The 27,668-nt window shown below is 32.6% G+C and overlaps 1 protein-coding gene across 1 annotated transcript in view; it reads left to right on the plus strand.

Moving 5' to 3' along the window:
• The window catches only part of LOC124531394 (trissin receptor-like), a 63,085-nt gene extending 48,331 nt beyond the window's left edge, over positions 1–14,754 (plus strand). Inside the window, exons 5-6 of the mRNA XM_047105963.1 lie at positions 6,555–6,716; positions 13,905–14,754. Of these exons, the coding sequence (XP_046961919.1) occupies positions 6,555–6,716; positions 13,905–14,378 (636 nt within the window). The 3' untranslated portion in view covers positions 14,379–14,754. The remainder of the gene's footprint in view (positions 1–6,554; positions 6,717–13,904) is intronic.
• The last annotated feature ends 12,914 nt before the right edge of the window (positions 14,755–27,668 follow it).

The following is a 27,668-nucleotide window of genomic DNA, read 5'->3' on the forward strand; positions in this document are numbered from 1 at the left end:
TTGATTATAAGTTAGACGTTCAAGAACTTTAGAGAGGAAAGGAAGAATAGAAATAGGTCGTAGGTCAGAAAAGGAGGTCGAGGTGGGTTTTTTTGGCAAGGGAATGATTAAAGCATCTTTCCAATAAGAAGGAAATGTGCCACTCTCAATGGAAGAATTGAAAATATTTGCTATTATAGGGACTAGACTAAAATTACTTTCAATTTACAACCATTTTCAATTTAAACATAAAAGAAAATATTTATGACATTCACAAAAAAAATTAAAAAATCGAATTTGTTCGAATATCGATGATTTAAAATTCGAATTCTCTTTCCGGTCAGATACATATCAGACAGGATGCAATACAAAATACAATTTGTTACATGTTTTATTATTAATATGCTTTGAAAAAGCGTTTTCCAAATTCTTTGTGAACATATAAAACAGAGGTACATTTTAAATCAATTGACAGTGTTATCTACGTTATTTTATTCCCATCTCGCTTGCAAGGGTGCTACGTAGTGATCCAACACTTGGTGCTTGTATATTATTTATTTAAGAAACATTGCTGTTTGCTGAGCTCGGTTTCCAGTTATATATTTAAGTTGTAACAACTATGGAACACTTCTTTGAAAGTACCCATCATAGTGAAATTAGAACGAAACATTCTTATTAAGTACTTACTAATGTAAACAAATGAATTATTGATTAAATTATTTGTTCGCTTCTTGCAAAGCCTTTTGGATAAGTTTCATATTACCAGTCTAGTTATTAAAATGCTTTGTTATGATGTTTTGTGGTTTGAAAAGTAAGTCAGTGTACAGCTACAAACAGCGTAACATTATAACTTAGTTGCCATGGTTGATTGCGCTTTAACGGTATCCTGTTAAAGAACTTATTTTTCCGAAAGATTTATAACATCTCCTTGTTGAGAAGACAACATTTTGCACAATATATTTCCCATCAGCAATAAACAATGTCGTGAATTTAGTTTTTTTTAAACTTTGTTGTAACACGCTACTAGATGTCACTGTAGCCTACCGTGACAATCGTAATCTAATTTATTAAAGAAGGGCATCACAACAGGGAACCCCTAGTGTTGCAGATGTCCATAGCTGGTAGTCACTTTCCATCAGGTGAACCTAATGTTTATGTCACTAATACCATAAAAATCATCTATGCGTTTGTAGCTCTTCCGTCAGTTTTTGCTACTTTAATATAAAGATGGATACATTAAACAAATTAAAAATGTAATCTAAATCATTCGCATGATTGCACTAAATTACCTGACGTTTTATGTAATAAATAATTATAAAATAAAGACAGGGTTAGTGACTCATCGTGAAGTTATCAAAACTTATTTTCAGAGGTAAATTAGCAGTATAAAATTCAAAACATTTTGGTATATTCAACACAATGTAAAAGGGTTAAATTATTGCTCCGGGCTGTTTTCCGCGCAAACTGCGGCGCGGGAAGTTGTCAAATTACTATTTGCCGTCGTTGGTTGAATATTTTGAAATTTTCGGTTTTCAATATTTCACATCTAAACTGAAAACCGTAATGAAAAGTTTCCCTTTTAATTGACGCGAGTTTAGTTTCTGGTCAAACTATAATTTAGCATCTGGTTAGGTAATCATTTCTATGAGAGTCTTGGCAACTATATATAACATTTTCGATTATGTAGTGTATTCACAGCAAATGTAAGGAATTACTGTTAATTTTCTCTTCTGACAAAATAAGAGTTTTAATAAAAACAATCACAACAATATATTGAGATAAAACCAACAGCTAGTTTCGAATATAAAATAAAATGTACAAGTATAGTCCACCTGATTTACAATCGTAAATTTCTACCTCTAGTCTACCTCTTCCCATAAATATTGCCATTGTAAGCATTCAATGTACCGCAAACCATGATCCACGATATCCCTTGTGGCTGTAGATATACCACGCTGACTCACTCACACTTCAAACCGGAACCCTGCAATACAAATTATTGATGTGTGCAGATAACTGATGACTTGGTAACCTACACAGTTGAACTTGCCCAAAGGCCTTTAACTATTACTAGGCATATTTTTGGCTGGATTTAATTAACTCTACTGAATATTACTGAATATTTGGAAACACTAAAAAATATGCATAAAACTAGCTGCTCCCGTCAGTTTCACCCGCAATAAACGCGACCTTCTGGGGTTATAATCTGACAATATAATACATGACCTATAATTAATCTTCTACGGGAAAAGTTTGCATTATATTTGAAATATATGTAAATAGTTGGATATATATGATCTTCAGTTCAATTTAATAGTAGATCACAATAGAATACGTTTTAGGAATTCATTACTCAATAAGTCAGTACCTGCTCAATAAGATGCACACTTTACACTCGGATTATTTTATGAGAGCAAGGAAAGGCAAGTCCCGCTTCAATTTGTCTGCTATGAATATTGAAAATTGGTTCGTCGAATGAATCAAATTAAATATAAAATAAATTCACCATTTAACTAAGCTCCAAACACATACAACACTAATTGCTATAAATATAAAGACGCTCAGTATTACCAATTTCGTACAAATTAAATGAAAAGAAAAAGAGCTTATTTTTCAACAAAATTAACAAAATATATAACAAATTGGAAATTTGTATCGAGTAAAAAATATATTCGCGTCAGATAACACTCGCCTCATTTTTGTTATCATTATTTAGAGTCACACAACTTACAAAAGAATATCTTATATATTAATACATAGGCCGTATTTTCTCCCAGTGATTATGGGATGATGATGTACGTAGCTGTCTACATATAAAAAATCGCTTATGATCTCATTTTGAAGAGCCACAGCTGTGTGCAGAAAAATAAAGAGGATTTTTGATTGCTATTTACTAAATTTTCACAATTTAACAAAGAATTAATTTAAGAGAACGGAAAAAACTTTTCGTAGAGAGCAGTGCATCAACTGTATGAGAAAAAAAAATTGAAAACATAAACAAAATCCAATTAAGTTGTTTGCGACCAGCTCCAATTTTAACTGAACTGATGTATACATACTATATATACATACATTAATTTTTTTTCATTTAAATAAGGTTTCATAGCTTTGGCGCCAAATATGACTTACTTGCAGTTTACAATGAAATGTCTGTCATAGAGGTCGAAATTCCAAAAAAAATTTTTAGAAAATGCGAAGTTTCACGCAAAACGCTGTATTTACAACATAGGTATTAACAATTCAAACTTTATACGGCGATTTTTCGTATATATTCTAATTCATAAAAATATTTGTCTAGAAAATCAAAAGAACTTTATTACACTCCAATACAATATATTTTTTCACCAATAACATGTCTTTATTACATTATTGAGTACTATTGTATGTAACACCTGTCTTAAATCTATAAAAATCGCTGTGTTTTTGGACACGTATAACACAGAAACCGCAGAATATTTTAACATTAAATTTGTACTATTATATTAAGCATGTTCCAGAGAAGCTTTTTAGCTAAATATTATCGTACAACATAATTCATCATATAACCTGGCCACAGCAACGCATGACCGGTTCTGCTGACATATAAAATTTCTATCTAATATTATCATGTTATAAATTTAATGATTCATCGTAATATACGTACTTTATATATTAAAGTAAAAAAAATAAAAATCAGTATAATAATATAAACAAAGGCGGTCGCGTTTTGAATCCAGGAAAAACACTTATTAATGATAATGAGTCATTTACAATCAATATATGCCACCGTAAAATTGTAAATACCGTTAGATTATAATCTATTTAGCGAGATTGTGAACCGTAACATACCTACTGCTTACAATTTAACGCATTATTATTTGGTAGTTTATAATCTATCGAAGTAAATTTCAGTAAAATTATAAAAACTCAATCCTAACTGAAATATGAAATATTGATATTTTTTTTTTATTTAATTTACAACAACCACAGGCTCGCAGATGCCCGGGCCTTTTTTTAATTTTATATTAAATTACAATTTGGCGTTTTATATTTATACTTTTTTTTTAAATAATATATACATAATCTATAACAAATAATATATAATAAAAATATATAGCAGTATATGTGTAGTTCGTATTATCGTACAATCCAGCGGGTCCTGGTCCGCGCTTGATCAGAGAGAGCACGGCCTCGGCGACCCTGATGTCGCGTTTATGTTTTGAAATTTTGATATTGTATATGCTTTATTGTAAATTGAAAAACAATCACAAAAGTAAAACATGAATAAAATTCACAATCTTTCGACAATTGTGTGAGAATTTTTAGAATCTAACAACATTTGCAATTTCACGGAGATATATATATATATAACTTGTTAGTTATATATATCTCCGTAAAATTTCAAATATCGATGTCGTCCGGGAGTTATAATATTTATATGTTAACGGTAGATAGTAGGTTCAAACTCGCCGCAAATCTAAGTTTTCATGTGCATTACTTTTAATCATCATGATTAGAAAACCCGCCGTAGTCGTATGTAAATCTGTCATATGTGTATATTTCCCATATTAAAATCTTTTTCTATATACATATAATAAAAATCAATAAATTCTAATTTTGAGTCAATATTCCTAACCTCTCCTTATTTACAAACGTGGTTTCCTCCCCACGATTGATGTATCATAGGACCGTTTGCCTATTTTATTATTAATAAATAAATAAGTGGGATTTCATTGAATTTCTGAAAGCAAAGATCTCTTACAAAGACGACATAGTTTATATTTAATAAAATGTTATTGGAAATTTTCCGTTTTCGATGTTAGCCGAAAATATTGATATTGCTTTATTTTAGTTTACTTAAATATGAATAGCGAACAACTATCATATCATAAGGTCTAGTAATAAGTAATAATAAAATGTCTTTCTTCTTAGAATCAAATATCTCTGTATCATGTCTATACATATAATAAAATTGGAGTGTCTGTCTGTAATATTAAAACAATAAAGTTTTCCTAATTGCATTTGTTGTGAAAGCTAATTTAGAAATTTCTAAAAGAAATTAATAAAAACGAAAATAACTGCGAAAATAAGTGCTGATGCGTTCGATTTTCTAAGTACAGTTGTCAATACAGCTCTCACTCAGAACATTGTACGTGACTGAGGCACCGGCGGCGCAAGATAACCGCTGCTCGAAATTGTCCCAAATTGTGCCATTTTTGGGTAAAACTTACAAAACTTAACATTTACTTTATTTTACGGTCAAAAATAATATAGAAATATTCTTTGTTCAAATAGGCCCATAAAAGCACTTGTGAATTGTCACGTTACAGTATTGAGTTAAAGGTAAATCTACAGCCGGTTCGGAAAGTAGATTCTACCGAAAAGAACCGGTAAATTTAGTAGTTACTCTTTTCCACCAATCCTATATATATAAATCAAGAAATAATAAGTCCGTGATTTTTTAATCATTAACTAACTGTATTGATTAACATGATTTATTTGTCAATGTTTGTTTGACATGATCTTTATTTTTTTTAATAGACCATAATTAAAATTAATTGAAAAATTAGTATAGAAAGTCGGTTACTTGGTGTGTGTTATTAGTTATTTTTCCTCCTCACATATAAGGATTGACGTCTTTTCTATCAAAAATGTTTATATTATGAATATAAATAATATTGTTGTAAATATATTGTGAAGCAACTGTAAATATAAACACTTTATTAAAAATATTCCGAAGAGAATCTCGTGCTCGAAGATTATAAATAGACCAGACACCTCCTTTTTGTTGGATGAAAACAATTTCAATATATGTAGCGTTACTGTTCCGTTATGTCTTACGGCATTTTCGTATACTGATCGAGTACTATCAACATCAGTTTATTGTTACCTTTACAACCAGGTATGCTGCGGAGCTGAGTCTCCCTGAACGATAAATGTCATTTTGTCAATTAGAACTAATTTTTTTAGTAACCAAATTTGTTTGAGTGATAGAGCATTATTAATATTGTCATAAAAGCTTTTTTGCCGTCTCCAAGTTAAAAATAAGTAAAGTGTTTTCAGCAAAAAAAATAATATTACTAATTCTTTTAACATGAAAGGAGATGTTTAGAAAAAAAATAAATAAAAAGGATTCAAAATTGATCGCTGTGGAAGACCCATTCTTAATACAGACCCAGAAAACTTTATTCCCGTAATAGACACCTGTTGAATTATTTGGTTCAAATATGAAGCGGTGAGATCAAGAGCTTTATCAATATTATTATTACTTATTTCATACCATTATTTATACCAAAGTGAGTCAGAAGTTGATTTTTTTTTGTATTTTGCTCAACGATGGAATTATAGAATTAGGCCTACTACGCAGAGCGATCTTGTACTTGATCCTGCTTTTAAAAAATTGGTACTACCTTACCACATTTTAATAAATCAGAAAATTAACTAGCTTCCAAACACTTGATCAATATTATGACTATTTACCGAAATATATCATAAATTCTTACAGTATTGATTAGATGCACAGAAAGACCCCATATCAATAGTTTTTTAATGTTAAGACTTAAAATAAATTTATTTTCGTTTTGTTAACTGCACAGGTTCTCTACACAAGAATTGCGGTGGGCTTGTGGCAGAGTTCACACGGGCTCGGGCAGTTAGGGCAGGGAAAATGCTGTGCGACGCAGTGCCCACGCGTGGACAAATCTGCCGCCAGCAGCTGTGAAACCCAAAGAACTCTCGTTGGAGCTTCTGACACTAAGGTAACTAGATTAACATATGGATAAAGGAAGTATAACATTAAATTGTTAAGAGATATTGTTTGGCACATTAAGAGTAAGGTAAAAAAGAAACAAAAGTAGTCCAAGGCATAATAATTTAATAAACGACCTCCTTCGGATTGTTTCCGTGCGAGAAACTTTCAAGTCGAGTGTAAAATCGTTCATTGTTATGCTACATTGCTTTTATCGTCAGTGAAATTATTTCATGAAATATTAATTGAACTTTTAGCGCTTGTTAGATCAATGTTCAGCAAACAAAATTATAAATTATTTATATAGCAGTATAATAAAGCCGAGTCTGTTTGTCTGAATGAGCTAATCTCAGCAAACTTTTAATCGAATTTAATCTCGTGAAATGACGATTCAAAAGTGGTGGTAAGAGCCTCCTTTAATGAAATATATTTTGATTGATTTAATTAGCCAACCCAGTCAGAGAGAGAAAGAGAGAGATAGTATTATGCCGACATATAAATCGTTCTATATGTTATGCATATAAAATAATATATCAGGTCTGGTCGGTACAGCCCCTCTATCTCCTAATAATTATAAATCATTAATGTCAAAGTGATTTGCGCTACTAGATAACGTATAAAAATCTTTAAAAAATATTATAACATTATTTTTTTAAAAATGACACAAAATGTCGCCTTTGTTTTGTGTTATATATTATTTATATTGGTATCTTGAGTAACGTTCCGATTTAACGGAACGTTACTCAAGATACCAATTGAGAAATCGTTGGCGGTAATTGTAAATAATATTTCTTTTGTTTTTCAAATAGACAAATGCCACCTTAGTCTACCCGTGACCACGAACGCTGCAAAGTGCTCGAAACGTCGGAATGTCAAAAATAATTAATATACGCGATTCAAATCCGTTACAACTAGTTTTATTTCAATATGAAATAATCGCGAAAATTTAAGACAACATTATGAGAAGTTAATTACCGAAGTAACCATTTATTTTCATAACAATTCAAAACTACCTGGGACGACTAATCGAAGATTATGGGTTCAAATCTGTTTATATAGTATTTATCGCGCTCAGCGTGAAAGGAAAATCGTGTCATCTGTGTATCCACCTACCCGGCTTGGGACAACTTCCTAGAATAAACATCAAGCCTTTGCAAAAAAAGGCTTAATTTAAAACGACTTCGATACAAAGCACAAGTTACAAGAGTAACCTAGCGTTCAACACGGCGTTATGACATTTGATTCTATATCATAATTTATATCACACCATTATCGCATTATATACAATTATAGTTATAATTAATTTATCAATAATAACTAAAACTATAATAAATATTATTTTATATGGCATAGCATTTAATACTGACATGTAACACTATTTCTTACTTTAAATATGATTGAGCTGTCATTAGAAAACAATTGGACTATAGCGGGGCATTGTAACAAAATATGTTGAGATTGAAGCATCATTGTAAAACAATTATATTATTTTGGCCATCCCGAACTACTGAAAATACACAAGTTATCAACATGATTCCTATATTTTCGATATTAATATATTATGCAACCTTCCAAGTAATAAACCTAAACTGTAATGACAATCGTGTAGAAAACAATCGGGCTGTTTAGAAAAAGTAAGCAAATAAAGGAACATATGCGATATATTTCTTTGTTCTAACTGTTTAACTAACGACCCGCCCGATGAATCACTATTCGTGTCTAGCTTATAAAGATGGCGAATCATCATAATAATGACTGCTTCTCACCAAAATATATTTATTACTTATATATTTTCTAGATAATGATATCCAATCACAAGAAACGAAATGATTAGATATGAACAAACTAACAAATAATTAGTAGTATCTTTTGAGCAAAATAATTTATTATAAAATTAAACCCATTTCAAAATTTGAAACAGCCCTTAAACTAAAAAGAATAACAATAAATACGTATCTAAGAAACTACTAGACCAATTTTAATGAAACTTACAGTGTTCCCTAAGTTCAAGTAACGTACACTTAAATTAAAAAATAACAAATCAATCATCAATTCGACGGGAAATTCGTGGACAAACACACAAACAGATACCAAATTAAGCACACATTTTTGGAAGCATAAATGTATAATCATACTCAAATATAATTAAATTTTAACAATGTTACAGATATAGATGTCGAACTGATAACCACCATTTTTTACAAGTCAGTAAATTCGTAAAGAAGCAATACGACATAAACTGTTTCGAATATACGATTTGATATGAATTATACATGTCCCACAAATTAATGACAGTTAAAGTAACTAAAGAAATGACTATTGTAAAAACCGAGTTATGTTGTTTTTTCTTTATAAAATCAACAGTAGAAAATTCAACATTCATGTTCATTGTAATTTGCATAGACTTACTTCGTTAATGTTAACCTAATTAAGTATTGCTCACGAACCTAAACCTGTACGATTATACGTTATTATTAATTAAATACTATACGAGTCTCCCGCGAAACTTCGTGCTTATCCAAAAGAAATGGAATTAGTCAATGACAATTTTCACTAAGTTTCTTTACGTTTTTAATTTTTTTTACAGCCGTAGTACCGCTCTCTAACCGGCCAGTAACTTTTTCCAATTTCCCAATAATGATTTTTAAATTAAAAAAAATGTAAATTGCAATCAATCCTTTTTATTTTTCTGCACCTCTATAACTAGACTTCTTCAAAATGAGACTATTCCAATTTTCTATGTACAGCTATCGCCCAAGAATCGCTAGGACAAAATCGGTTTACGCTATTAATATATAATATTAAATAAGATTTATTAATTTATCGGTTTGAATAGTGAAACGATTCGTTACACTGACAATATTACGTAAATATTTGTTAAGACAAAGCTGAAGCAACATTCGCTGCATAATTGAGATAAATCACGTATTACTTCGGAACAGACGAATAAGCGATCATTTATTTCATATTAAGATTCAACACTATCTGATTAATTATTTAGTCAGGAGGGAACATGCTAAATTGCATGTGCCTGTTTGATGTTCACTATTTATATATATTATAGTAAAATTATAAATGATGTTAGTTTATAATAAATCTAGACAAATTGCAAACTGTCGAAACATTGTGAACGCAACATTAAATTTGCAAAGAAACCAAAATTACATTTCGTTAGTTTATAATCTCACAGATTATTGTTAGTGTTTTGTTAGTGTTTCTACAATGAAACTGAAATGGCGTTATATTGATTGCAATATACACTTTTTTTTAATTAGCTGAAACTGCGATTTAACCTGCGAGAAATTTATCTATACATAGTACAAAACATCACGACTCATTTGAACACACGAGAGGTGAATTAAAAATGTTGCTTTCCCCGAACTAAAACTATTTTCATGCCAAATTTCATCAAAATCGGTTCAGTGGTTCAAGCATGAAGAGATAACAGACAGATTTACTTTTGTATTTATAATATTAGTATAGGTACAATAACGTTATTTTCGTTTTGTAAAGGTTAGAAAGAACAACGAGTGGACGCGTGGATAAGAGCGGATATAGCGCAGTAGTTACGCGTTGATCTTAATTGGCAATCGCTGGTTTAATTTCGGGCAAGCTTCACTGAGCTAATTTATCTCGTATTCAGTGGTGCAGAAAATCACCGTGAAAAAAATTAAATGTGACAGATGAAATTCTGCCGCATGTGGACCGCATTGGCTCAACGTACAGCTCTCTTCTGCCTAATAATGTAATTTAGCAGCTTAACTTTATTAAAAATTTAAAAAATGTATATATGTATTTGTAACATTGTTAAATTAAACCTAATAGCTTAATAAGATTTTTAAGTACATATTTGATACTATAACTTACTAATAAGTGAAAGATGAATGACTTACAAAAAATATATTATATGTGATTATTTTACTGCATACATATTTTTATAATTTTATATTTCTAAACATTTTGGCCATGCATCGAATGTGTTTCGAAATTATGAGTCGTCATTTGAATCGTAACCTTGGTAAATAGGTGAATATGTAAATAAATAGTAGAAGCCTATTATATCGCCACGTAAATGCAAGTGCATTAGTTTGAAGTGCAATTCGTTATGGCACATAAGAGAGAGAGGATTAGCCGGTCGCAACCAAGTGGGTGACTAATAAATTATTCAACAGTGCTACCGTCTATTTATATGATTTTATAGAAACTTGCTTAAACAAATAGAAAGAAAACAAACCTAGAATACTGAACGACAAACAAACGTGATTATGAAGCAATGACAAGCGGCTTAAATGTTTTTTTTTTTTTCTTTAAAAAGACTTTACAAAATCTCCCATCTTAAGCTTAAGCCGAACACATTCGAGTAAGAATAATTCGGGTATCTTTTGTGGTGCTGCGTGGATTCGCATCCAAAATCTAACCGGAAAAGACGATAAGCTTTTATTCTTTTATAAAGTTAAAAACGGGGACGCTATGTTGTTAAATCCTGAATAATACAAGTACCGACAACGAGGAATAAAGGATATATCCTTGCATAATAATACTGAAACACCTCGGTCACGACTCGTTTACAACACCGCTCGTTCATTTATTTTAATAGAACGATGTGTAAACGTTCACGATCCCATTGTTTCTTAGTTATATACTCGAAATATTAGTGTGACATATTTATCAAGACAGAGATAGAAAAGTCAAATTATCACGCCAATACTATTGGAACGAAATTTGTTATTTTATCATTCTAATGATACCAATTCAAAAAACAACACGAAATATTTAAAGATTCAAACTTTTTGTATATAAATATATTTCTTGGTGATAGGGCTTTGTGCAAGCCCGTCTGGGTAGGTACCACCCACTCATCAGTTATTTTACCGCCAAATAACAGTACTCCGTATTGTTGTGTTCCGGTCTGAAGAGTGAGTGAGCCAGTGTAACTACAGGCAAAATGGACATAACATCTTAGTTCCTAAGGTTGGTGGCACATTGACGATGTAAGGAATAGTTAATATTTACAGCGTCATGCCCTATGGGCAATGGTGACCACTTACCACCAAGTGCTAATATATAATATGCTCGTCCGCCAACCTATAACATTAAAAAAATGCTCTTTTTGTACGTTGATTCACTTTCTTGCCCTATATTACAAATCAGTTCTAAATACATCTTCTTATTAAAAATGTAACTCTAGTATAATTATTTTAAAATACAAATAACATTAATACATAAGTACTAATGTACTAATAATGTAATAGACTAGCAGGAAATAAAATGTAAAAATATAAAAAAAAGTATAAAACTTTATTATTAACTAGCTGTTGCCCGCTGCTTTGCTCGCGTAGAATATGAAAATATTTCCAAATTAACTTAAAAGATTACGTTCATGATTGGTATACAAAGAGGTCTTACCTCTTTGATTCTATTTGTATACCAAATTTCATTTAAAGCGGTCCAATAGTTTTGGCGTGAAAGCGAGACAGACAAACAGACAGACAGACAGAGTTACTTTCGCATTTATAATATTATGAATTAAATCATGTATAATGTATGAATTAAATGTGCAATCCAGCGTCTACAGTTATCATGACAACAGTGTTATCGCAATTTCCTAGAAATAACCTACGTTTAAAACGTAAATAATTAATCGACCAATTGAAAGCATAATTATTATTGAGGATTCCTACGGAGAACCAGTGTTGTATAAATTTTATTGCCCCCTGCGCGGTCTTAAATATGATGAAGGAGTTGCTAAGACATACTGGCGCTTGCGGTGTTTGTAACACTGTGTGTTTATTATGGCTGATACAAGTATATTACAGTTTATAAATATATTCTTACATTACTCGAAATGAACACCAAAAGGTATGGTACTTAAGAATTATTAACATGAAATCCTTAAATATATACAAATAGCAATTAAAAAATTGTTACCATATACATATTAGGTTGGTATAATCAGTTACCTTAAATTGGACATTTGGTTCTACTTCAAGAAACACTGGTTTTGAACTGTGATATGACTTTGTGCAGGTCTGAACCCAGTTAGTTACAATTGAATGGAGAGTCAGTTATTATAATTGCGTCCACAAGTGTTATATTATTATAACGTAATAGGGTAATTTTTATTCATTAATTTTAGACACGCTATTAAGATGTTCCAATACATTCGTAATCTATTCTATTATATGATAAAAGTGAAAGTAAAATCTGTGTTCTGCCCTTTCATGGCTAAATCACTGAACTGAATTTGGTGAAATTTATTACGAAGCAAACTTGAACTTTGAGAAAGGAAATAATCTTTTTGTCTAAAATTTAACAAAAAATAAACTTAAAAAGTTTCTAATGTTATTGATCGATCATAAGAATCTTTGAAAATTCTTTAAAAAGTTTTAAAAGAAGAAGGTTTGACAATTTATACACACAAATAAAGCACATGGAAATTTCTTAATTTGTGTGTATGTATGTATGTTTTATTTGCAATCCGCAATCTTCGCTTAAAATTCTAGAGCCCTTGTATAAAAAGCAAGTAATATTTGCTAATAACACAATAACTAGCTGAAGTTCTCTTGCAGAAATAACTATACACGAACAATGGCAAAGAATATTTGTCACGACTTCATTGTATTTGAATCGAACACATTATGACACACTTGTCATACTATGCGTGTCGCTATTGCCACAATTTGCTTATATCATACCAGATCCTTGGAAATTCATTTAAATATTCATAAGTATAAAAACTTGGTTTTCTCATTATACATTTAGAAAGCTGAATAAAAATCTAGTATCCTACTCAGAGTCTCAGTGTACATTAGACTTGTATTAAAGTATATTCTGTGTATTCTGAGCAATGTAATAATATAAATTTTTGTATTTTTTTTCTGTTTTACTTGTGGATTTGCAAGCATATCTTGACACCCAAATCATCAGATATTCTGTCGCCAAACAGCAAAATCCACTATATATTTTTGTGACATGATGCTCTGTGTATCCAGTTTGGGTAATGGTTACGACAGCAATTTTCATGGGCAGTGGTGATCACTTACTGTAGTTGCCTAAGTTGCCCACCCACCTACTATACCATAAATAAATACTTCCTATAAACTACCCCTTCATATAAATCTCACGTAATTATGTTAAATATATAAATACAAATGTCAATTTATGAACCCTCTCGTTAATTATTCTTTTCTTATCACAGGGTAAAGTGTCGACGCCACCAAGAAGTTCAAAACCCCATGAAACCCGAAACTGTCATCATTTGAGCCACCTCTCCCGGAACGTGCTGCGCGCGCGCCGTGGTGTCGTGCGCATGCTCATTGTAGTCGTGCTAACGTTTGCCATATGCAATCTACCGTTTCACGCGCGCAAGATGTGGCAGTACTGGTCGAGTGGCTACCAGGGTACGAGTGACTTCAGTGCTCTCCTAACGCCATTAACCTTCCTGATCACATACTTCAACTCCGGAATCAATCCGCTATTGTACGCGTTCCTGTCTAAGAACTTTCGGAAGGGAATGCGAGAACTCTTATTCTGCAACTTTCCCGGTAAAAGGAAGAGTGACAATTTAATACTATTGAATCGCGTCGGTGGAATGGGATTGCGGAGAAGTTCGACGCGATCCACACGCGCCAACTGCAGCACGGTCACGATGGCTCCCAATGGGGAATCATGAGGTTTACATCGCCGCAGGTTTCTCTATAAAATCGAAAATACGGACATTTCCTGATTAACGGAGAGTACCGACGAGGTAACTAGTAGCAGCTATTGTACGGTTTCAACGGTTTCTAGGCGAGATTTGTACGATTAAATCTCCGTAATGAGCCGTCTAATTGTGGATACTAAAGGGACTATGTTGAATTAGTGATCTCATGAGCTTAATATAGTACGTAAATGTTGTAATTGATGAACGTTATGAGCAAATACCAGTTTGGTTTTTTTTTCACTTTTGTATAAATAAGTTATTTTATTAAGCTTTGTTATATATGTAAGTATGTTATAATTCATTCTACATTAAATGTAAATATTTATATTGAAACTATTCATACGATTTAAATAATATTCATATGCTTGCAAATATTTGTATCTAGAAAACTAATGTACTTTTATAAAAATCTTAGTACTTAGTATATAAGTATAGTAACTTTATTAAAAATTTCTTACACTTTGTACATAACAAAATAAGTATATATTTGTAAAAATGTTAAAAAATATATTATAGATGCAAAGTTTGAAGTGGTACAAATATTATAATTATTTTAAATAGCGTTTGACTTTGAAAGTCAATTACCTAATTTTAATGAACCAATATTGTGAAATCGTTCTAATTATATCTAGAATTAGTCACACAAATCTCTATATCAGTAGACATGTTTTCTTTTCCATAATCTCTTTAATTGTATGATGTTTCCCTGAAATTATATCTTATACATATATATTATAATTTATTTAAATAAAGGCTTGTTCATACCGATATCGCTTCGAGTTGCGGAAAGACACGAATATCCTTTATGTTTAGCAGAAGTTATTTAAACTGACAGTTGTAAGCCTTTGTGTGAGAAAATTGAATAATTCACGAGCTCGCATATTTTATTTTCGTAGTTCACGAAGTCAGTTGGCTTTCCTTGATATCACACCCAAGCACTGGCAGCTTACACTTGAACAAAATTGAATTTGCTTCTTTATAGTAACGACAAAAGTAAATTTACTTTTGTTACAATTTTAAAAGTACAACGATAAGTTGGAAATTATATTGATACAGTTAAAAAATAATTTGTTATTTATTATTTTCTAACAACTAATAAACGAAACGCCTATTTACATACATATATGTACACTATACAGCGTGTTTGCCTTTTTATGATGTTTGCATAAAATCAAATTATGAAATGATTACATTTGAAAGTTTGCATATAAAACAATTATTAAATTGTAAGTTTGTTAATCTTCTGATTTGCTAATAAAGCATCGTCTTCAAATCAGCTATAAAAGTATGTACTATGTATAGATCAAAACACAACCCAATTTTAAGTACATATTTTCTTTATAAGGTCATATACGCTCGAATTGATCCATCATTTATATAATACAGTTGTTAGGATCAAATTATTTCCGCTATACGTATATATATATATATATCTATATCTATTTATAAAGATAAAGCCGACGACCGCAGCTGTCAAAGGCAGCTTAATAAGAAAACCTGTTGAAAAGAAAAATATATATGAAACGAAAAGTGCTCGAGTCTTCAGTCGCATGAACTTCGGACAAGGAGTACTTTGTACTCAGAGATTTTTAATTTTCCGGAATGAATTTCCTAAACACGTGCTTCCCTTGAATTGATTTTGGTATCGTCTGTCATTAACATAAATATTGAATTTAGGTCCTGGTGATATTAGAAAAGTATACAATGCAGCAATTCTTATAGACCTCTAATATTTTATTACTCTACAATATTTAAACACTATAAAAAATATATTCAATATATTTAAATACATATGAATTCAGTTATATTCTCATCATTATTGGTATTTACTTTTGAGACATTGAATATTATATTAAAATATAAAATGTTAATGTTCAAAAGATATAGTATATTTGAAGTCTATGGCAGTCAGCAATGCTTTAAGGTTGTAAAATGAAAAGTGGATAAAACAATTGCCCAAACGGTCGTACTTACGACTTTTGAATTTGTAAGTAGTACTTTATTATTATTGAAAACTTTAATTCATTTAGTATAAATGTAATGTTGTTAAATTTGCCACTATGAAGACAATAGCTTTTAGATATATACATATATTTTGCCGTCTCTGATGTTTTTATGGTCTTCATTGATTGCTAATATTGTGTCAAAGTATTTTTATTCTGTAAATATATATTCAGGTGTTACAGTTATGAAATATTTATATTTCACATTAAATATTTAATTAAAAGTTATTGTAAAGATTAAAGGCACTATACGCATATGTTAACTTTTATTGAATAATATATGGCATATAAGAAATAATAGCTGAAAATTTTAAAAACATAATAAGGTGTAACATTATGTAAGCCAAAGAAATTAGTTATATTTTTGTAATTACTGTTCAATTACCTTATTAACTAGTAAACCATATCATTAAACATTCTTCCATCGATGTCTGTAAATATAAATTGAGAAATTAAATAAATAATTATTCGATTTGTCTCATTCTTATTGGAATATTAACAAAACTGATATTTTTATTACTTTTAAGAATTATTACCCTAAGTATATGTAAGTATATTTGTTTTTTTTATAAATTAAAAGAATAAGTATTCTTCTTGAAAACTTGAGAATAGTTCACTAAACACAGCAAAAGTTATTGTATCGATATCAAAAGATTTCAAATATGTTTCATATAAAAAAATAAATGGACTATTTTAATTTTTAAAGGGATTGTTTATCAGGTACTCGAACAAAAATATACTGTACAAAATTTCAGTCTCTTTATTAATAGAATATTTTTTAAAAATCCTAAATAAATGTTACTGATATTTGGACGGTAAATTGTTAAAAATGCACGTTTACAAAAGTTTTACAGTTCATTGTTATTTGAACGCCGCTTTAGCCAAAAAAAGGGCTGTAAGTTATATATCTATAAATGTGCGTTGAGTCGAAACTTTACAATCTTTAACAGCCAGCAACCCTTATTAGCGGCCAGAAACAAGTAGCTAGCCGTATATTATAATAAACAGATTAAAAATTGCTTTAATTTGATTTAGAAATCATTAGTGTACGTTGTGAATAAACGTAACAAAATCATACCTGTGTACACCTGGCTGCGAAGAGGTGCGGCCAGATGCGTATGGATGCGTATAGATGTTGCCGTAAAGTGGACGACATTTTATAGAAAAAAAATGTCATTGAATATTTGACGGAATATGAATTATTAATAATTTATTAATAATTATATTAATAGTTAAAAAATAGTAGCGAAAAAGTGATAGGCGACCTGGTAAATATAAATTCTCCTAATCTATACTTATAATAAATCTGTAGAGAGGCCATTTCTGTACATGAAATTTATTTAAAAAAAAAACTATCAAGGGATGATAAGGGATCGCTACTGGTGCCAAAAATGCAATCAGTAAAATTTTTGTCTGTCTGTCTGTCTGTCTGTCTGTCTGTCTGTCTGTATATTCGTTATAGAAACAAAAACTACTCGACGGATTTTAACGAAATTTGGCACAATTATTCTTCCTACTCCTGGGCAGGTTATAGTATACTTTTCATTACGCTACGATCAATAGGAGTAGAGCAGTGAAGGGAAATATTGGGAAAACGGGAGAAGTTACTCCATTTTTTAAGCTTCCGTCGCGTGTGCAGCCTTAATGGTTAAAACTACTTAGAAATCATGTACGACACAAATGTTCTTAAATTATTATGACTTCGTCCGCGTGGAATAGTGACTTCCGGCAGAAAAGTATAGATAGCTGTGCCTGTGACTTCGTCAACGTGTAACTCCTTGTGTGTTATTAAATTAAAATGTATTGGTAATATTATTTTCATCACGTTCACATGGGGCTTAAGTACCTATAGAACCAAAATACTTTAGCGCAAAGCTTCCGGGTAAACTATATTGAAAGTTGACCCGTCCGGCACGTGAACATAAAGATTTCTAGAACTGCTAACACGGGAAAGAGCAACGTATAACTGACCATGAGAGAAACAACTGACACCGAGATCTACTCCGGCAACATGAAAAGTCTGCCCTTGAGCCTTATTAATTGTCATTGCATAACACACCGAAACTGGGAATTGCGTCCTTTTAAATTGGAATGGAAAATTATTTGGTATTAAGGGTATTCTGGGAATAAAGACGGTTTCTCCTGCACCGCAACCTGTTAAAATTTGAGCCTCGATTATATTTTGTTGCAACTGGGTTACTTTTAGTCGAGTTCCATTGCAAAGTTTTGGTGGGTCTTAAATTTCGGAGTAGAATAATCGGAATGCCAATTTTTAAACAAATTTCGTGAGAAGGAAGTCCGGGCATATTTAAAGAATTTAAAAATTCTATCGGGTAATTAATAGTTTCTTGTTCATCGACCATTCTATTTATTGATCTATAAACTTTGCTTTCCCCCTGTATGTTCGACAGTATTTTGTTATTAATCTCAGTTGCCTGATCATTGCGAGGAGTTAAAATAGATCTTTCGCATAGCCAAGAATTGTCCCTATTCAATATATTTGTTACGTCACCGTAAACTGACGATATAAGATGTAAATCTGTAGAGAGGCCATTTCTGTACATGAAATTTATTTAAAAAAAAAACTATCAAGGGATGATAAGGGATCGCTACTGGTGCCAAAAAAGCAATCAGTAAAATTTTTGTCTGTCTGTCTGTCTGTCTGTCTGTCTGTCTGTATATTCGTTATAGAAACAAAAACTACTCGACGGATTTTAACGAAATTTGGCACAATTATTCTTCCTACTCCTGGGCAGGTTATAGTATACTTTTCATTACGCTACGATCAATAGGAGTAGAGCAGTGAAGGGAAATATTGGGAAAACGGGAGAAGTTACTCCATTTTTTAAGCTTCCGTCGCGTGTGCAGCCTTAATGGTTAAAGCTACATAGAAATCATGTACGACACAAATGTTCTTAAATTATTATATAAAAATAAATTCCTCGACAGCATATGTCTATCTTTCATAGTTGACTCACAATAACACGTGAAACTTCCGGAAGCTTAGCAATTCGGCGCTTTCTGACTATATTTGTCTACTCTTACGTTTACAATACTCTCATTCATCCCTAATTACAAAAGTTCACATTATTACCTATTCAATAAAAAAAAGAATCATGTAAATCGGTGTAGAAACACCAAAGTTATACATGAAATACGCTATAAGTCATCGCGCGTGAATACAGAATCATGCCATAAGGATTATTTTTGTGTATCGGTTGCCGCGTTCGACGCGCTACGCCGCGGGAGGTATAAAAAGGCGGCGGGTCCGCGCGCGAGCTCCCCCACCGATTTCGTTCTGAGCCGAGGTGCGATCTCATAGGAGACACCCTCAGGACGAACTTTAGTTTTAATTTAGTTTTAATTTAGAGCCCCGCGCTCAACCTCAGGGCAGGGGACATTAGTTCTCGCCCGAAAGTCAGGTGACGCTGTGAAGGCCAGTAGGGCCAACAGCAATACACAACACACAAAAAAAAAAAAAAGCGCGCGAGCTTCATACAATATTTGGCTGTTGATGCGAATAGACGTTTAGAGTGTTCGACCTTATTGACAGACAATAATTGTTATTTACCAACCGTGCTTTTCAGCGCGACTTTTAGTCTGAGCATATTATTAGTTAAAATTTTATTTCTTTATAAGTGAAGTAGTAGTAGGTACGCATTTTAGTTATTGTGGTAGTGTTTAATTATATTAATAGTTTATTTTCGTAATTATCATATAATAATAATTATTACTATATAAGTATATCATATAATTATTACTATATATGTAAGTAGTGTTTAATTATATACCATATTTAGTTATTATATAATATTAATAGGTTTCGTAAGTGTAAGGTAGCTTTGGTTACTGTTGATTGAAAATACACAATGCCACCTAAAAAAAGACCATCTTTATCTCGAAATTCGAATTACGTCTCACAGCTGACCGCGAACGGCATGCATTATCTCGCGAGTCAGAAACCTTCACTGAGAGGGAATTGCGTCTCACAGCTGACCGCGAACGGCATGCATTATCTCGCGAGTCAGAAACCTTCACTGAGAGGGAATTGCGTCTCACAGCTGACCGCGAACGTCATATATTGTCTCGCGAGTCAGAAACCTCCACTGAGAGGGAATTGCGTCTCACAGCTGACCGCGAACGTCATATTTTATCTCGAGAATCTGAAACTTTTACTCAATATGAAGACCGTTTGACAAATGATAGGGTGCACCACAATATTATTAGATCTCTCGAAGATGAACATGAGCATGAACAACGACTAGAGTCGGTACGCGAACATTACAATTCTTTGAGACAAGAACGATTAATAAGTTTGTCTAATGAAAGATTAAGAATCGAAAATATTCGGTCTCTTGAAACGGACGAACAGCGAGAGGCCCGTCTTACTGCAGACAGATTTCGACATAGTCTTAATAACTTAGATGTATACATAGAAGACCAACCTAGAAATACGGTGGCATGGTCCGACAAATATAAAAGTGGGTTTGCTTATAACCTCACAATTGATTACAAATCATCTTCTGTAATAGGCGATATGAACGTGGTATGTTCTTTTTGTAATGCTTCAAAGTGGAGTAAGGAGTCGGCTGGTTTCTGTTGTTCTGGAGGCAAAATAAATTTGCCTTCATTCGAAGACCCACCGGAACCTTTGAAATCACTACTTTTGGGGGAACATGTGCAATCTAAACAGTTTTTTGACAACATTCGCACTTATAATAGTGCATTTCAGATGACATCCTTTGGTGCGCAACAAATCTCCGAAGGTCCTTTCATGCCTACTTTTAAGATACAAGGTCAAGTTTACCATTTGATAGGATCTCTTTTGCCTGAAGACCAACCTAAGTTTCTTCAAATATATTTTGTATCCGACTACGACGAACAGTCGAATATAAGAAATCAATATTTCCCGAATTTAAATGCTGAACTCATTTCACAACTTCAGAACATGTTGCATCAGGTTAATTCGTATGTATGCAGTTTTAAATCGGCATTAGAAGCTCTTCCTGGAGATCATGATAACAATTATAAAATTGTTATAAATGCCGATAGGCGTCCAACGCAGGAGCACCCTGGGCGTTACAATGCTCCATCCACGAATGAAGTTGCTGTGGTATTGGTCGACCAGGAATGTGATAGGCGTGATATCGTTATCCGTTCTAGAGACAATCGTTTGCAACGTATTTACGAAACCCACAGAGCTTACGACAGTTTGCAATATCCTTTGATATATTGTCGAGGGGAAGATGGTTATAATTTTGCTTTATACCAAACTGATCCGCGTACAGGCGCACCTATTTATAATAAAAAGATTTCATGCCTTCAATTTTACTGTTACCACTTGCAAGTAAGACGGAATAGGTTTGTATACTTGCAACGTTTTCGTGGCTTATTCAATCAGTTTATTTAGTTTACATACGATCTAATCAAAGGCAGCTGCGCGCTGAAGAATACGTGCACCTTCGCGACGCCATGCAGCAAGATAATGATACGGTGAATATGGGCCGTTTAGTTATTTTGCCCTCTTCTTTTACTGGTGGTCCACGCTACATGCACGAACGTACTCAAGATGCTTTTTGTTACGTGAGAAAATATGGACGTCCCGACTTATTTATTACTGTAACTACCAATCCTAAGTGGGATGAAATCACTCGGGAGCTTCTTGAGGGTCAAGCACCGCATGACCGTCATGATATCATCGCAAGAGTTTTTCATTTAAAATTAAAATCAATGATAGATCTACTTACCAAAGATAACATTTTTGGAGAATTATTATGTTACATGTATAGTGTTGAATGGCAAAAACGCGGCTTACCCCACGCACATATCCTGGTTTGGTTAAAAGATAAGGTTCGACCTAATGATGTAGACAGTTTAATCAGTGCTGAAATTCCAAGTCCGATTGCAGATCCTGAGTTATACGACATTGTTAAATCTCATATGATACATGGTCCATGTGGTGTATTTAACGGAAATTCTCCTTGCATGCAAGACGGTCGTTGCACTAAAAGATATCCAAAAGCCTTAGTGGATGAAACTGTAACAGGACATGATGGATACCCATTATATCGTCGCCGTTCAAGAGATACTGGTGGTTTCACTGTTGAAAAGCGAGTATCTGGACAACAGGTTATTTTAGACAATAGGTGGGTCGTTCCGTATTCTCCTGTGTTGTCCAGAGCATTTCAAGCTCACATAAATGTTGAAATGTGTAATAGTGTAGAGTCAATAAAATATATTTGTAAGTACATTAATAAGGGCAGTGACCAAGCTACATTTGCTTTGAGAAATGAACATGATGAAGTTACAAGATATCAGTCAGGCAGATATATAAGTTCTTCAGAAGCTGTGTGGCGGATCTTAAGTTTCAACATTCATGAAAGATTTCCACCTGTGACTCATCTGGATGTTCATCTTGAAGGTGGTCAACGTATATATTTCAACGCCGAAAATGTCACAGAACGGTTAGAGAACCCTAGACAAACAACTTTATTAGCATTCTTTCGACTTTGCCAAACTGATGATTTTGCAAAATCTCTTTTATATGAGGAAGTTCCATCGTATTATACCTACGATAAGCAACGAGGTGTCTTTAATCGAAGACGCCGTGGCAGGCCTGTAGATGGTGAGTCAGGTATTTTCAAAGAACATGTTCTTGGCAGAGTATACGCCGTTCATCCTAACAACGCTGAGTGTTTCTATTTGCGATTATTATTACATACTGTGCGAGGACCAACCTCATTTATAGATTTGAGAAAAGTAGACGATGTTGTTTTTCCCACTTATCATGCAGCTTGCCAAGCGCGTCATTTGCTAGAAAATGATCAGCATTGGGATGACGCTTTAGCAGAATCCTGTGTTAGTGATAATCCAAGACGGTTACGTAATTTATTTGTAACATTACTCACATTTTGTAATTTGTCAGATGCTGTACAATTATGGGAAAAATATAAAAACAAATTTTCAGAAGACTTTCTTAGAAATATATCTAACAACGATGAAGGCACAACTAATGATAATTTCCGTGATCTTGCCATAAATCAGTGCTTATTAGCTCTTCAGGATGAGTTAACAGCAGTTGGCGGTAAATCACTATGTGAATATGGTTTGCCAACACCAACCTCAGTCGGAGAAGTAACTAATAGGGAATATTCCGCAGAGATTAGCTACAACTTAATGGATCTGCTGACAACATTAGAAAACGGTATCCCAATAATGACTGCAGAACAACGTTCAGTTTATGATCGCGTGTGCAGAAGTGTCCAAAATAATTTGGGAACAATATGGTTTTTAGATGCACTTGGAGGAACTGGAAAGACCTTTTTGACTAAATTAATATTGGCTTATGTTCGAAATCAACGTAAAATAGCTCTTGCCGTAGCTTCATCCGGGATAGCTGCAACATTGCTACCAGGAGGTAAAACGGCTCACACAATGTTCAAAATACCAATTGATTTAGATTGCACGGAAAGTCCAACCTGTAGTATTTCAAGAAATAGTGACAAAGCTAAGGTATTACGCGAGTGTAATTTAATCATATGGGATGAATGTACGATGGCCCATCGAAAAGCAGTAGAAGCAGTAGATAGAACTTTAAGGGATATAAGACAAAATGATCGACCAATGGGCGGTATCACGGTTTTATTTTGTGGTGATTTCCGACAAACCTTACCGGTAATACCACGGGGAACCCGAGCTGATGAGGTTAGGGCTTGCCTGAAAAGCTCTTATTTGTGGCGTGATATACAGTCGGTGCATTTGACTATAAACATGCGAGTGAGAACTGGAGATAACCCGGATGATAGTCAATTTTCTGATACATTATTAAAGATTGGTGAAGGTACCTATCCACAACTACACCAAGGAAAACTTATTCTGACGCCTGAATTATGTTGTATAGTGCAATCTCAATCACATCTTATATCGTCAGTTTACGGTGACGTAACAAATATATTGAATAGGGACAATTCTTGGCTATTCCGCAGAAATTTTTAACTTTGCCGTTTAGTAAATTCAAATCGTTTGTTAAAAATACATTGGTAGAAAAAGCATACTATTCGATACAAGATTTTGTAGATGATAAAAAAGCGTGGAGTTAATACCTGTTGACTTTCAAGCAGGATACATTAATTGAAATAATTGTATTTAATTAACATGACGTTGTATTTTTTAAATGTTAAAAAAGAGTAACTACTGAGTTTCTTGCCGGTTCTTCTCGGTAGAATCTACTTTCCGAACCGGTGGTAGCTTCACTTAATTGTAAAATGACGATTCAAAAGTGCTTATAAAAGCCTACTTGAATAAAGTTTATTTTGATTTTGATTTTTTGATTTTTGATTTATACGAAAGATCTATTTTAACTCCTCGCAATGATCAGGCAACTGAGATTAATAACAAAATACTGTCGAACATACAGGGGGAAAGCAAAGTTTATAGATCAATAAATAGAATGGTCGATGAACAAGAAACTATTAATTACCCGATAGAATTTTTAAATTCTTTAAATATGCCCGGACTTCCTTCTCACGAAATTTGTTTAAAAATTGGCATTCCGATTATTCTACTCCGAAATTTAAGACCCACCAAAACTTTGCAATGGAACTCGACTAAAAGTAACCCAGTTGCAACAAAATATAATCGAGGCTCAAATTTTAACAGGTTGCGGTGCAGGAGAAACCGTCTTTATTCCCAGAATACCCTTAATACCAAATAATTTTCCATTCCAATTTAAAAGGACGCAATTCCCAGTTTCGGTGTGTTATGCAATGACAATTAATAAGGCTCAAGGGCAGACTTTTCATGTTGCCGGAGTAGATCTCGGTGTCAGTTGTTTCTCTCATGGTCAGTTATACGTTGCTCTTTCCCGTGTTAGCAGTTCTAGAAATCTTTATGTTCACGTGCCGGACGGGTCAACTTTCAATATAGTTTACCCGGAAGCTTTGCGCTAAAGTATTTTGGTTCTATAGGTACTTAAGCCCCATGTGAACGTGATGAAAATAATATTACCAATACATTTTAATTTAATAACACACAAGGAGTTACACGTTGACGAAGTCACAGGCACAGCTATCTATACTTTTCTGCCGGAAGTCACTATTCCACGCGGACGAAGTCGCGGGCAAAAGCTAGTCATAAATATGTGTAAAAAACTGGTTTTTAGCAAACACTCGATGGTTACACTGAATCTGCAGCCGGATTTTCCAATATACAAACTTAGCAACGCATCGACAAAATTGATGATTTTAAAAGACTTAAAAAATGAGGACACCAATTCAATTGTAATTCAACTTAAAACTTTACTACTATAAGTAAAAATAGAACCTAAAGTAGTATCTTTAATTTATTATATCTATTTATAAACTCATAATTAAGTTGCGATTTATAAGTTCACTACCAGTGTCTTGAAAGGTTTATTTTGTAGAAATTGCGTATCAAAATATGATATCAAAATCACTCAAAAAATCGTAAGCACCGGCTCTTACTATGAGCGCTTTTAGAATTGTCTAAATTAAATTCCAGAAACTAAGAAAGTAATTTCTTTTACGTTGCTTAAATAATTCCCTTTCAACTACCTACATATACATATGTCAATGTAAACTCGCCTTTGATTTTTTTTAATTCTTTAATTATACCTATGTGTTTAGTCAACAGATGACTATGTCACCCCCGTACAAGCAAAACACAATATCATCATACAATAATCAAAATCAAACGAACTTAACATCTAATTAACTCAATATTACATCACTACCATAATAATATAATGCATCAATTAGTCTGTTTTATACAAGGTGTTAAAATCGAAACGGTAAACTTCTATTCACACATTTTAAATAATAGCGTAACTTCTTTTATTGATGGTACCGCTTGCAAACTATCACATATACCCACATCATATGTGTTACGAGAGTAACCTTAGCATTCAATACGGTTTTATGACATTTGATTCTATATCATAATTTATATCACATTATTATTACATATTATTAATATAGCTATTGAATTTACTTTATTATATACAATTATTATTGTAATTAATTGATCAATAATTTGTAAAACTGTAATTAATATTATTTTATATGGCATAGCATTTAATACTGGCATGTAACACTATTTCTTATTTTAAATATTATTGAGCTGTCATTATATAAAATTTTAACAAAAAGAAAAACCGACTTCAAACAAAACACTATTTTCAACCGACTTCCAAAAGGAGGAGGTTATCAATTCGTCTGTATTTTTTTTATTTTTTTTTTTTTTTTATGTTTGTTACCTCATAACTTTTCACTGGGTGGACCGATTTTGATAATTTTTTTTTTGTTTGAAAGGTAGTGCTTCCCGTGGGGTCCCATTTTTTTTATTTTTTTTTCCGATGATGGTATCCATGTGAAAACGACATAAGTCTTAAATTTGCATTATGTATATGCGCGACAAATAGGCGAATAACTGAAAATCACGTTAACCAATTTTGATAATTCTTTTTTTATTATAAAATATATACTTCAAGGGTAATTTGGTGAAAGTTTGGTAAGGTTCTGAGCACAGGATCCATGACAAAGTAACGGAACGGAAGGGAACGGAACAATTCTGAGGAGCACGTTAGCGATACTCGGTCGAATCTTTTATTTGTAGGTTATTTGGATATTTGAGTCACCTTCCGTAATGTGGTTATGTTTATGTAATTATCATAGTCGAATATTATAATCAACTAGCTACCCACCCCGGCTTCGCACGGGTGCAATACTGATACTAAATATACTACAGAATTTGTTTATATACGACATCACATCGCAAACTTCTAAAATTATCAGTGTTTCTTTACTATATTGTTCATGTATTATATACACAAACCTTTCCCTTGAATTACACTATCTTTTAAAAAAAACAGCATCAAAATCCGTTGCGTAGATTTAAAGATATAGGGACAGAGAAAGCGACTTTGTTTTATACTATGTAGTGATGGAACTCCTATACGGCTCGCAGTTAGGGTGCGATATGGGGCAGAATTTCTTACTATCTTTAATCAAATTTTGTGTATGTGATGTGATGTCATATGATGTACGAAATATAGTTGGTCTTTTTCAAAGTTTTTTGCTGAGTTCGATTACAGCTCTTTCGAGGGATCCTTGTAGTTTACGCCGCGTGACGTATTAAATCCGCATTTTCGAAAGTCTATTTTTGCTTTATTCGCAAGTTTCCTTTGAAATTGTCCTTGAAGTAGTTTCTGACTCATATAAACGGAACGCTTAATCTATCC

The sequence above is a fragment of the Vanessa cardui genome, chromosome 7 (assembly GCF_905220365.1).
Source record: "Vanessa cardui chromosome 7, ilVanCard2.1, whole genome shotgun sequence".
In the NCBI taxonomy this organism is placed as follows: Eukaryota; Metazoa; Arthropoda; class Insecta; order Lepidoptera; family Nymphalidae; genus Vanessa; species Vanessa cardui.